Raw genomic sequence first — 13,556 nt, 5'->3', positions numbered from 1 at the left:
AATTGGGCCCTTTTCTGCTGATTCCTGGGCAGGTGGGTTTGTGTACATTCAAGGACCCTGTGGATCTCTCCAATGAACTCTCCTGGGAGGCTGAGAGGTTCTCCTGCCACTGCAACCCTCACAGGTTTTCACAACCAGAGGTTTTGAGGCTTTCTTTTCCCGCACTGGAACCCTGGTTTGCACAGTCTGTCTTGCTCCCCAGTTGTTCCTCCCAGTTCATCTGCATGCAAATATGTGACCACCTGGTCTGCCAGCAGCTGCCTGGCCCGCCTGGTCCTCCAGCCACCGCCTTGCCATGCATCCTCTCTGCCCTGGCTGCCTGTCTCCATCACACCTACTGGGCTGGATGAATGTTTCTTCCTTAACTCCTTGGCTGTCGGAATTCCATACAGTTCAATTTTCTGGCAGTTCTTGTTTTTGTTTTTAAATTTGTTGTTGTCCTTCTTTTGGTTGTGCAAGGAGGTAAAGTGTAGCTACCTCTGCCTCCATCTTGGCTGGAAGTTGAATCATTTAATTATCTTACTAGTACTTTTTGAAGTTAAAGTGATCTCAAAGTTTAACCACCTAATTAGAGCTTTACTCAGTAGTTTTCCAATCTGTGATTGAAGCCCTGCTGAAACCTAATGCATCCTACAAGAGTCAATTTCATTTATGTTGAGCTCAATTGTTTCTAATTCAAAACTAATGTCCTTTTATTCTGTGGATTAGCTTTAGGATTAGCTTGAGGATTAGCTTTATACTAATATTACTCATGGCCTATATGCAGAAAACTGCCTCATTTTAGTATAGGCTTATGTGATACACCAAATAACTGATATTATGTAGAATATTTTCATTCTAACATAGCCTCGAAATTCTAGATTTTTAATGAAATAATATAACTATATTTCTATTTGATCAATTTGTAATTGGAGAATTATTTTTAAATGAATCATCTATAAATCTACAAACCAAAACTAGAAGGTGCCATGGGGAATGCCGTGAAGGGCATTCCTGGATCTGAAGGTTACTGTCCAGAGCCAGCTGAGGTGGGAGGCCAGACTCTGATTTCCACAGAGTCCGTCCCAGGTTTGTCACGGATGGGGGGAATAAATACAAGTTGTCGCAAACACTTCTCTGTTCATCAAGAGAGGGGATATGGCTCTTCCCTCTAGTGGAAAAGGCCCCAAGCTCCCATGTCCCAAGGCTTTTATTAAGAACCCTATGTGCAGGGGTATGGATGGAAAGCTCATCAGTCAATGTCAAAAAGCTATGTTTGCAGAAAACAGATAGAGATCATAGATAACGACTGAAAGAACACAAGAGATCTGCCTCAGGTCAGCATCTATGAATAATGTAAATCTCCTTCCCAGTATGAGCCAGTTATCATAGCTTTTGTGTGAAGAACAAAGCATGCTTCAGAGGAACTTACTTCTAAGCCTGATTTCTCCGTGGGAACCACCTGATCCAGTTTAGGACTATACCAGCCTTTAGTATTGTTTCAAGCCTGAGCCAGTAGGTGGGGCAGAGCCACCAAGAGATAAGGAGACTTCTTTCAGATAGAATGAGGACTCAGCTATGTCCAAGCCAAGCCAAGGGGTGCTGACCTTTTTACCCTTTCTCTGTGTCCCCCAGGTCTGCTGCCCATACCAGCTATGTCCGTCTTAGGTCATCTCTCCTCATGAGAGATCTTACCCATCTTTGACTAACTGACTATCACAGGGCCAGGCAGGGTGATGTGAGGGAGGCAGGGGCTGCACCCCTACCAGGGGGACAGGTTTCATCTCCTCAGTGGCCTGTTTTCCCAAGCCTCCTTGATTTCCAGCCTTGGGGCCCTCTCGCCTGTTGGTGGGGCTACAGTCCATGAAACCAGACAGGATGTTTCCCAACAGAAAGAACCATAAACAAGCACAAACTCCTATGAACAAAAATAATATTTACTCAGAACATAAGCAGTTTAATGAATCTCTACTTTGCTTATGGGGCAAATTAACCTTACCTCAGAAATATAAGAAATTCTACTGATGCTTTCATTTTATTTATTTATTTATTTATTTATTTATTGGATTTGAGTAGCATTACAATTTTGCATACTTAGCTTGATCTTAAGTGAAACTCTGCTGTTTACTTTTCTTTGCCATATTAGGCAATGGAAGATAAAAATTTAGTGTCTTTCAAACAGTTGTTTGGGAAAAAGTTAAGAATTTTGATACTAGATCACTTATTTTTTTATTTTTAGAGTATCTTATTTCATTAGTATTACTTTTATATGTATTAGAACTAGATTGTTCTAGTTATCTCTTGCTGCATATAAATTATTCCAAAACTCAACAACTGAGAAAAAGGAACATTTATTATTTCATAGTTTCTGTGGGTCAGGAATTCAGAACAGTTTAGCTGGGTGTTTCTGGCTGCAGGTTCTCTAGTGACTACAGTTATGGATTTGTGGTGTGGCTGATTTCACAGCCATCTCAATGTTCCATTGGGAACAGATGTGCTTCCAGGCTCTCACCTGGGCCTTCCATTTCACTTCTTTCTGGCTTTCCTGAGAATTAATCTGAGTGAGCAAGCAAGAGAGAGAGAAAAATCAAGCCTTAAGCCTAACCTTGGAAGAAATATGACATCATCACGTCACTTTTGCCATACTCTTCTCATTAGAAATGTGATAGGAAGCCCTGCCCACACCCAAGGGGAGAAGATCACACAAGGGCAGCAATACCAGGAGGCAAGAGTCACCTGAAACCATCAATAGGAATCTTCTCTAAAGAACATAGAGGGGTCAGATGACTAAAAACCACAGCCTGTCTTTACTAGGGCAAGCTCATAGAGACCATAGCACTACCATGAGTGAAATTTTTTTTTCATTATTTTTACACCCATGCATTCTTGAAAATAATAGAAAAGTGGTGGAGTCAGATAACCATGTTTTACATCTTTAAACTTTTGTTGCCTTTTTAACATCTGGGTGACACAACAAGAGAGGAGGTAGGAAGTCTACATGACTGGGGTGGAGCTGTTATAGCCATATCTGTACCACTGTGCTAGATAGAAATAAGTCCAATATACCCCCTCATAGATCTTACAATTGAGTCAGGAAGACACAAACACAAAGGCTTAAATTAGTATAGTGAAGTATTCAACTAGATATTAAGATTAAATTGCACAAATGGTAAATATTACAGAAATTCAGTTTCAGTGAAATTGTAAGCTGCACCTGAAATTTCCTAGACACATATGGTATTGTTAGATGAAGATGATAGATATTGACTTCGATGAAGGCCTGAGATACCCTTGGAAGGTCGATGTGGTTGATATCTGGGTCTCAAACAAGGTCAATACTTGATAGACAGGAAAATATCTCACTCTGAGAAACTAGAATCAATATTCAAAGGCATAGACAATGCTTAGGGGTCCAACAGAAGGGTGATTTTGAGTAAAACAAGGGACAGTTTACTCAGAATGTCTTCCAGCCAATCCCAGGAAATAATTTTGACATTATTAGGAAGGATGACTGAAAGAAAGGAAAGTGCTTAAAAAAAAAAAAAGTTAAGCAAAGCATTGCATCAGAGATCCATTGTAAGAAATTGAATGGCCAAAGTAGCTGTGATGGCGGGTATCAGGGATAAGAGGAAAGTTTTCCCACAATGGCTAGGGGAATGTTGGAGCAAGCTGCTTCCAGTGTGACAGGGTTCCAAGAGTCCTGGAGAGGTGGATTCAGTTCAACAATAAGTTCTCAGAGGCAGGGAGGAATGATTTCTTCCTTCTAGTGTATGTTGAATAAAGTTAAATTGAGATAGGACAATGCAAGTGTAAGAAATAGTATAAGGAAATATGCAAATACTGTTATGAAGGACACATATATGGGAAAGTGAATAACTGCAGACAACATGGGGGAGGGCTTTAATTTCAAGTAGGTCTTAATGTCAGATAATAAATCTCACTTACAGTCCAGAGTTTATGTGCCAAACCAGGCTTTCTCAATGTTGTAGTTAGGCCCTAGAAAACCTACTAAGATGCCAGGACATATCAGAACATGTAATGTGTGTATGTCTATCAAAAAAATCTTACAAATGATTTTAAGTGAAAAGTAAAATGAAAAGTTAGGTGTAAATATAAACTATATTTACAGTAACAGGGAAGCTAAACTATACCACATGATGTGATCATGAAATTTAATTTTCCACATATTCAGAGTAAACTGTCTGTTATGGCAATAATGATTAATTTGGGTGAAATGTCATAACTATTATCTTTCTATTGCTTTAGAAAGTTTCAAGGCTTTTTTTTTTCTTCAGGATAATGAAATCTGCTATCTTGTCAGCAAGATTCATATGAAGGAAAACTTGCCAGTTTTTGCCCACCACATCCTAAATCTGTTTCAGCCTAGGTAGTACAGTATGTACTGTTGTTTCCAAGCAGAAGAGACTTTATTTTGCACAGAAAAAAATCTCTCAATTTGGTCCTCATTTCTTTCCTTAGGTTGTTGGGCATTTGTAAGTGGATGTAAAAACCAATAAAATTTTACCATCTTGGAGCTGATATATTTGTTGATTAATCTTTTTTATTCTTTTAATTCACTGATCCTTCACTTTCATAATAAAAAATTAAAACTATTTATGAAGATAGCATATGTACTAAATACAGCTAATTTCATAAATACATTTTCTATAACCAAATATGTAGTAAAATCAGTTCACTTTGTGTGTCTCAGTTTACTGAGGATATAAAATTCTGAATCTTGGGCAACTGTTCTCTTGTAACTACTTTACAGTTTCTAAAAGCAGTTATTGTCCTAAGCTGGAAGAACTTAAGTCTTCTCAGATGAGCATGTGAATGAATGGAAGGAGGTAAACAAAAAATAAAATTAAAAAAGATGAGGTCTGATAGGGGAGCAGCCGGATAAGAAAATCAAAAAAGGAACAGTAATTTAAAGTTTATTCCAGCTATAATGCAGGTTATTCTGACTTTAAGGTAGCATCACATGGCATACTTCTGAGTCCATTCCCGAGATATTCTGTTGTACTTATCTCTGTCTGTTTTATAGATCCGTGCAATCTCTGGCACTAGGGGGTCATCTGGGTTTGGATCACATAGCAGTGAACAAATGGATAAAAGAACTTTAGAAATAGTTAAAGCAGGAGACCACTGTGATCTTAGAATATCAAGAGAAATGCTGCCATTACTGTTAATATTTGGATGATAAATTCTTGTTGTAAATGCAACCTTAGGTGGTTTGAAGGGGTAGTCTGTGGGAAAGTGAATTGTCAAAAAGAATACACCGCCTTGATATGGGCTGTCGTTAGGTCCCATAATTGTGGCTTGCCAATGAAACATATCATCCCCAACTGGACCTGCAGAACATTGTTCATTTATATGATTTATATAAATAAATTTATAAAATTAAAGAAATATATAAATATATGTGTTATCGTTCTATATCTGTTACTGAGAAAAATGAGCTACAAATATAATTTAAAAACAATAACACTTTCTCTTAAAACATATAGGTATAAATTTAACAAGGAAAATCCAGAATCTGTGGAAGGAAAGCTATGGGATTTTGAGGCAAAAAAAGAAAAAAAATGCAAAAAACATTAACTTCTCGATGTGAAGCTCAGTGTTACAAAATATTAATCTTAAATCTAATACATATATTAAATTTAAATTCAGTCTGCAGAGAAAGGAAACACTTTTATTGTCAAATAAAAATTAAACTAGGAAGTGGGGAAGTTGAGGAGCACAGAGGGAAGGAATTTGAGAAAACTGAGAGGAACTTCTGTAGACCCAGTGCCCTGAGCCCTAGATCCACAGAGCCCTTTTAGGACACTTATCCAAGAAACAAAATTTTAGTAAATTAGTAAATTAAATGAATTATAACCTTAGCCTATTTATCCTTCAGTGAGTTAGCTTTTGGCAATGTTGTCTTTAGCAAGCCATCTAGAGTGACGGTGATGTTGGCACATGCGCAGGCAGGTAGGTCATAGAACAGAATGGAGAGCACATAAAAACAACCATATTAGTAATGGAATTACAAATATGAAAGAAATATTGATTGCTTAATAAATATAGTTGGGATGATGGGGTAGCCATTTGAAATAAAGATTCAAAGAAAGAAAGAGAAAAAAGGAATTAAAAAGGATAAAAAGAACTGGATTATGCTTCACACTTCTACCAAATTAATGTTAATATTTAAACATTAAAAAAATAACATAAAAATACAGTAAATATATCTGTAGGGTTTTCTAAAAAAATAATATTCAGTATAGAAAGGCTTCTTAAATCATATTATTATTACTTTAATATTTTATTTTAATATATTATTTTAATATATTTAAAATTATTTTAATATATAATTTTGACTACATAAAAATTTTAAAACAAAATATTAAATATGGTTCTGCAAAAAAGATTACCATTTAAATGAGTGAAAGTTGAATGATAACCTGAGAAACAAGTTATAGCAATATACATGACAGTCTTTATACATATTCTTTATATATATCCTTAATCTATGATCAACGGGAAGTAAAAAAAAGTCTCAAGAAAAATTACTAAAATACATGGAGTTGATTCACAAAAGGAGAAGAATAGACAATAAGTGGATGAGATATTTTCCTTTTTGGTTGTCATGCAATTTTACTTCAATTAACTAGTATCCACAATTCAATCACATCACTCCTACTTTTTTAAATCCTCACCCAAGAGCATGCTTATTGATTTTATAGAGAGAAGGAAGAGAGGGAAGGAGAGAAAGACAATGATGTGAAAAAGAAACATCAACTGGTTTTGTAGGCATGCACTCCCACCATGGGCCAAACCCCAAACCTAGGCAGGTACCTGAACAAGAATCAAATCTGTGACCTTTCAGCCTTTCGACCTTTTGGTGTATGGGGACAACATTCCAACCAACTAAGCCACACTGGCCAGGGCTATATTATTCCTATTTTTAAACATGTATAATTTAAAAATTGTACAGAAATGATTTAAGAAGATTAATGTTTGCTTTTGCCATTTTTCCCATTTACTTATTATTTGGCTGTAATATGCAAAGAGGCCTTGTTAATGGATGAGATTTAAATGTAAAAATTTTGTTTCTTGTGCCTAAAGAGTAACTTAAGACTATTAGCAGTTAACCTTTTCATCACTGCAAATAACATACACTTATAGGGTAATTAATTATTCTTTTCAAGTTTATTTATTTAGAACCAATTGCTAAAATATGATAATAGATAAGCATAAATTGTACAGTAATGAATGTTACCTATTTCTCATAAAAGCAAAGGCATTTTGTTTTGTTTTAATTTGGCAGATAGAAAAGGGAGTATTCATTATTTGCATTATATTCCTTTCTAACTGGTTCTGGAAAGCATATTCCTCCTTTTGGCAAGAAGAATACTATTAATATATTTTAAAAATGCAGATTAAGTTTATAAAGATTTATTTGGCTTTCATAGATCACACACAATGGGAAATTCCTCTCATAGTATCTCCCTAATGAGAAGAGGGGAGTTTTGCTAAAACACACCTTTATACAGGCATATTTCTTTTACTCTTAAAAATGAAGATTCTGCTGGTACCTATAGCATAAAATCTATTTCTTCCTTTTTAAGATGACTTCATTATGCCAGATGCTGTCTTGTGGTATATTATAACTAGAGTCATAGCACTGTGCCACATTGGTTAATGTGTTGGGTGGTGAACGCCTTCTCTTCAAATTATAGTTTTGAAAATATTTTCGAGACAGCATCTGACTGAACAATTTTCTTATGCTTTGTTGCAGACATAATGTTATGTGACAATGATGTGCAAAACACATTAAATGCAATATGAATTCAGCAATAGAGAAATTGTGACTTGCTGCAGGGGACACAAATATAGCAAGCAATATGCTGCTCCTCTCCTTTATGGAAATATATGGCACTGTTGAAGGTAGTACAGCTAGTGAGCTGAGTTCAATAATAAAATGCGGTGGCAGCAACAGTCAATATTATAGTCTGAAATGATCAAAGAAGTGGCTTCCCTAAAGGCAACAGTTGTAATACTTACCAAAACAAGATGATCATTTACTAATTTTTGGAAATCTGGGCAAGATTTTTTAATATCACTAGTATACAAGTTTTTATCCATTAAAAGATAATAATAGTACCTGATCGGCAGCATTATGCTGAAGATTAAATGGAAGATTTTTGTGCCATGTTTAGCATGGTGCCTGGTATAAATAAATCTTTACTGTGTTAGCCACTGTTGTTATTAGTTATTTCAGAGAAAACTGAGTTTCATCTGGGAAACTATCATTTAAGTGTGTGGAAATCTGGACCTTATGGTGTTTCTGTCTGTCACTTGGAGTCACAGCTCACTTAGCTGGGAAATTCTGAGTTGAACAGATCCTAATAATTCATGGATTGTCAGGTTTTTAAAAGTGCACATCTGATCATTTAGTGGTTTCCTATAGTTTTTAGGATAAAACAAAAAAGAGAGGTAAATCTTTGCCAGCACCACTGGCCTCAACTCCAACTGCCCCCTTTTCCACACACTGTCCCCCACAATATATGTACAGCCCACACCCCCGCCCCGCATCCTTCTTCCTCTGAATCTGCAGGGGTGTTCCGAATGAGCTTCTTGCTGGCATTCTACTGTATTTCCCTGGACCTTATCTCAGGCTGTCCTCTCTTCCTGGAATGGCCCCTCTGTTCCAGTCCCATTTACCTGCATAGCTGTTCTCATCCTTTAAAAGTGATTTCTTCTGGGAAGTTACATGCAATGCCCACCTTACATTAGTGCAGCAGTGCAGTGTTTAAGGCAATCATATGTGTAGTGGCAGGTGAAGGTGTGTGCTCATAGCTTACTGTAAGTGCTCAGAAAATATAGCTGTTCTTTCTTCCTTCTGATCCCCTAAGATTTCCTGTTCTTCTGGGTGATGTTTATCACTGTTGTTGTCATTTATCCAGTATCTGCCTTCCTTGCTGCAGAAAAGCACCATGAGGGATGGACCAGTTACTGCTTTCTATTTTGTTTGCAGTGCTTAGCACAGCACTTGGCTTACAATCAGAGCTGAACACCTTAATGTCTGAAAGAGGAATAAATTCATAATTTCAAATCAGTTCCAGGTTTTATATTTTACTTTCAACCTGCGGGGAGGATTGCAACAAAGCATTCCCAGAAGAAATGTGTCATGAACCCTGCAACAAAGGAAAATCCACCACCTTCCTTAAATGTCTTTACATTTCTTTGAGTTTCACATTCCTTTCTAACCGTCCCTTAAGGATTCATGAGAGTTAGCTCAAACCATCCCTAGGGTTTTAAAAGCTGAAATGTAACTTTGCTACTAAAGGAAATGTATTTCTTGCACATTCTAAAAATGCAGCTTAAACTAATTGGATGCCCAGTTCCAGGCATTTCTGTTGGTAATTTTTTGACTCTCAACCTACTGTACCATCTTCCATCTCCAAATCTTACTATTCTTGAAAGTCTGATGACTGTGACACTCCTTTGGATGGAGAATTTTAACGTCTCTTCTAGCACAAATGTCTTCAATACACATAGAAGTTGTAGCTCTGCATAGATATTTTTCAAAATACAGAATTGTCATTCTTTGCCTGGTGTCTATTTCCCCCTTTTATAATTTTGAATAAAAATATGGGCATAGCTGAAGTGAATATTCTGAAAATGAACGACACAAAATCCAGATTGTCTGCACTTAAGTGCCATATAAAATATGGTTTACCGTTCCTTCTAAGACATTAGAGTCTTTCTTCCTACTCTGTGGCCAGAAAAATATGGCAAGTGTTGTAACAGGGTTAATTGTTATTTGTGTGGGGGTGTGTGTGTGTTTTAATTTCTAAATCTTTTCCAAAAGTTACTATTTCAATTCATAAGGGCCAGATCTTTATAAATGATCATCCAAGGCTATTGAATATTGCCATTATCCTCCCAATCGAGCATATGTAGTCTTGACTTGACAGACCTCTGTCTACATTTCTGTCTCACTTTGGATCATATTTACCACTTGATTCTTTTAGTAGATTTTATTCAAATTTTATTGCCTATGTTTACTTTTATACATTGGGGAAAGAAAATGCTAATAATGCTGGAAATCAGAAAATAACAACAGGAAAGTCTGTCTATTTTTCAATGCTAATGCTGAAAGTAAGTCATTAAAAATGAGACTGAATCTTGCATTGCCTGCTAAGTTAAAAATGGTAATCATTAAACTTGTACCATTTATCTCTCCCTGAATGCTGTGATCTCTGCCTATCTTGGCCATCATTTAGGGTTTACTTCATTCCCTTCTCTCTATGAAAACATCAAATATTTTACCGTCCTGTATTACTTTCTTCTCTCAACTTCTAATTTAGCTTTTCACATTTAATCATAAATTGCTTCTCATCTTTTTTTTAACAATTTCAAATTGTGTCTAATTTTCTTAATGCATGGAAAAGCTATATAAGTTAAATGTTTAGGTTTTGTAGTCAGATGAGCTGAAATGAAATGTATATATTCATTAAGCAAATATTGATTAAGCCCTCATTATGTGCCAGGCACATATTCTGTTCTAGACACTGGGGCCCCTCAATGAATAAAGCATACAAAGTTTCTGTTCTTAAAGCATTGAAATTCTAATGGGTGGAGATGTAATATAAACAAACAAATAAAAACCATTATATTACATATCAGTGTGGATATGAAGAAAAAAACAGAAGGATAATATTTGGGACAGTGCTGCTACTTTAACTAGTGTGGACAGGAAATACCTCTCTGATAATAGAGTAATCATGAGGGCGTACGTAGAGAACATTGCAGGATGAGGAAAGAGCAAATGTAAAAACCTGAAGTCAGGAGAGTGCTTGCTAAATATGTTACAAGAACAGCAAAGCAGTCAGTGTTCCTGGAGCAAAGTGATATAACCACATAAGTAGTGAGTTTGGAGACAGGGCCAGCGGCTGCGGTCATGCTGTCCTGTGCACCAGGACAAGGATTTGGGATTGTAATGGTAGAAGCCATGGGAAGATTGAACAGGAGACAGACAAGTTCATACTTTTATTATGAAAGGATTTTTTTGGCCGCTGTGTGGATAATAGATTGTAGGCAGCATCCTTCAAATGTTTTTATCATTAGCCACCGTAATAAGTCCATTTTACATTGTAACCCAATATAAATATGCATGTGTGTATGTATTGCATATGTTTGTATCAGGAATAACAGTTTCATAAAACAATCCCTCACAAAGTACAACACCTTTATATTGCCAATTCTACTCCAATGTTTTCTTTTCTATTGTTTATTGAAGTGACTGCAACACACTAAGTATATTTTCTGACCCATTCCTGAAATGCACTACTGTTGAGCAGAATTTCAGGTGAGAGACAATGATGGCCCACGTAAAGTGGGTGCCACGGAGGTGTTTGGGGTTTTCTGATGGGCTGGATGTTTGGTGAGAGAAACAAGAGAACTGGAGTGAGTTTTTATTTTTAGTTTTCCCTTGAGCAATCAAAGGGTTAGGCTTCTTCAAGAAGATACAGAGGGCCAAAGGAGAAATGTATTTAGGGAAGATATTTAATAGTTCAGTTTTGGATCATTCGCGTTAGAGTACCCATTAGACTTCCAAGTAGCAACAGCAAGTGGACCTCTAGAGACACAAGTCTAGAGTTCAGGAATGAGGATGCGGCGGAAATATTTTGAAGAATCATCAGCCAAAAGCCCATTGCTTGCATGATATCACAATGTGAACAAGTGAAGATAGAAAAGAGCGAAGTTCAAAGATGCCCAGAGATATTGGACATACCAACAGAAAGATGAGGAGACTCACAGGGAACTTGAGAAAATGAGAGAAAACCAGTAGAATGCAACATGTTAGAATCTAAGTGAAAAGGTATATAATGGATAGGAATCAACTGCTACAGGTGATTTAAATGAATTGAGCAGTGAGAATTCATTCATGGTTCTAGTACTCCAACTTTAAAAAAATCTTTTTGAACCCATTTATATTTTAAATATTTACCTATGTTTGAGAAACACCAAGCATTTCATACACACACACACACGCACATGCGTGCTCACAAAATGTATGTGTGTGTGTATGAAATGTATATATATCTAATAGAGTATTTTCATATATTTGCCATAGAACTGAATTCTTAAAAGCTCATAATATACCTTCCTGTTCCTGTATTTTGGAATTTATAAAAATTAATGTATACCTTTTATTATCATACATACTTCTATTAAATCTCCTCTTCTCATCTGCTATTTATAGTGTTTAATTCTGAACATTTGATTATATAAGTTAAAAATAGATTGCACTCTGGGATAATCAATAGATAGGAAAAGGTGGTCCTGTGGCAATGGTTGGATTTGCTTTGAACAACACATGGATAGGGAGGAGGGGTTAGGCACTAAAGAGACAGTAGTACTCCACAGATGAGGGTGTAAGTAGAAATTCCCCACCTACCTGTATGGTATCTTTATGTAATTCACATGAATTGATATTATCAGATCAAGATATGTAATATATTTTCCTGTTAATTGGATATTGCTTAAACTTTCTACAAGTCTTAGTGTCCACATCTATATAATTAGAACTATATTAAAATAAATTTTGTTGGTTGTTATGATTGTTCAATGAGACAGTGTACAAAGCTCATAGTGGAGGTGTACTTACCTAAGACAATTTGCCTCTACTGATGTCCTTTTAGTTCCTTAAATGTACCCAAGTAATCTCTCACTCTGAGACCTGGGACAGACTGTTCCTTTGAGCCTCAGCGTCCCTCACTAATCAACATCTATTCATCTCTCTTGGTGGAGCCCAAACAGTAATTCTCCAGCAAAATCTCTACTGATTGCCTCAGACAAGTCAGAACCTCCATTTATTTTTCTCCCACATTTCCCTTTCCCTTTCCTTTACTTCTCACAGTTTGCGATTTTATATTATTTATGTAGTGATTTGATTAATTTATTTCCAAGACCCGAAACTCAATAAGGGATTGTTTCTGTTTTGTGCATCATTGTGTATCTAATATCTAGCCCAGAGCCTAACATTTCACCAGTATTTGTTGAATGAACATTGAATAAATATCATTATTATTTTACTGTAAGTTGGGTAGTATGTCCCCTTTAAGAACTTATTAAGCTGAACTGAGATCTGACATCTACCATTTGGGACCGAGCCAGTCATCATCCCTCTGGTCCCTGAGAACTCCTGTCAACATGAAGCTGACAGCCTATTCTTGTTGGGTTTTGTTTGCTGATTCATCTTTTTAAACTCCTTATGATGGCCCCGCTCAATTTTATTGTGTTGTTCTGAATCGCAGTTGTCCTCAACCTTTTTGGCATCAAGGACTGGTTTCGTGGAAGACTATTTTTCTACAGAAGGGGGTTGGGGGCATGGGGATGGTTCAAGTGCATTACAATCAAGCTCACCTCCTGCTGTGTGGCCTGCTCCTAACAGGCCCAGACCAATACTGGTCTGTGGCCCAGAGGTTAGGGACCACTGCTGTATAGGACCCACAGACTTGTTTTGTAGTAAATGTGTAATTTCTACTGAAGTATACACAGACGATAATGGAATATTTATTGACTTT

At 36.5% G+C, this 13,556-nt stretch overlaps 2 protein-coding genes across 2 annotated transcripts in view; one reads left to right on the top strand and one right to left on the bottom strand.

Annotated features, from left to right (window-relative positions):
- The window catches only part of NALF1 (NALCN channel auxiliary factor 1), a 608,806-nt gene that overhangs the window by 387,538 nt on the left and 207,712 nt on the right, over positions 1-13,556 (top strand). The window lies entirely within an intron of this gene.
- Positions 4,748-5,338, bottom strand: LOC129071209 (ubiquitin-conjugating enzyme E2 D3-like). The gene has a single exon (XM_054574385.1). The coding sequence runs from the start codon at positions 5,311-5,313 to the stop codon at positions 4,957-4,959; it is 357 nt and encodes a 118-aa protein (XP_054430360.1). The 5' UTR covers positions 5,314-5,338; the 3' UTR covers positions 4,748-4,956.

This window comes from Pteronotus mesoamericanus, unplaced genomic scaffold (assembly GCF_021234165.1).
Source record: "Pteronotus mesoamericanus isolate MK-2021 breed Mesoamerican mustached bat unplaced genomic scaffold, CSHL_Meso_final contig_26, whole genome shotgun sequence".
Classification (NCBI taxonomy): Eukaryota; Metazoa; Chordata; class Mammalia; order Chiroptera; family Mormoopidae; genus Pteronotus; species Pteronotus mesoamericanus.
Note: the sequence above shows the minus strand (reverse complement) of the source record. Positions and strands in the feature narration are given on the sequence as shown.

Excerpts from the sequence above, each read along its gene's own strand:
- LOC129071209 (XM_054574385.1), bottom strand. The coding sequence starts at position 5,313 with ATGTTTCATTGGCAAGCCACAATTATGGGACCTAACGACAGCCCATAT.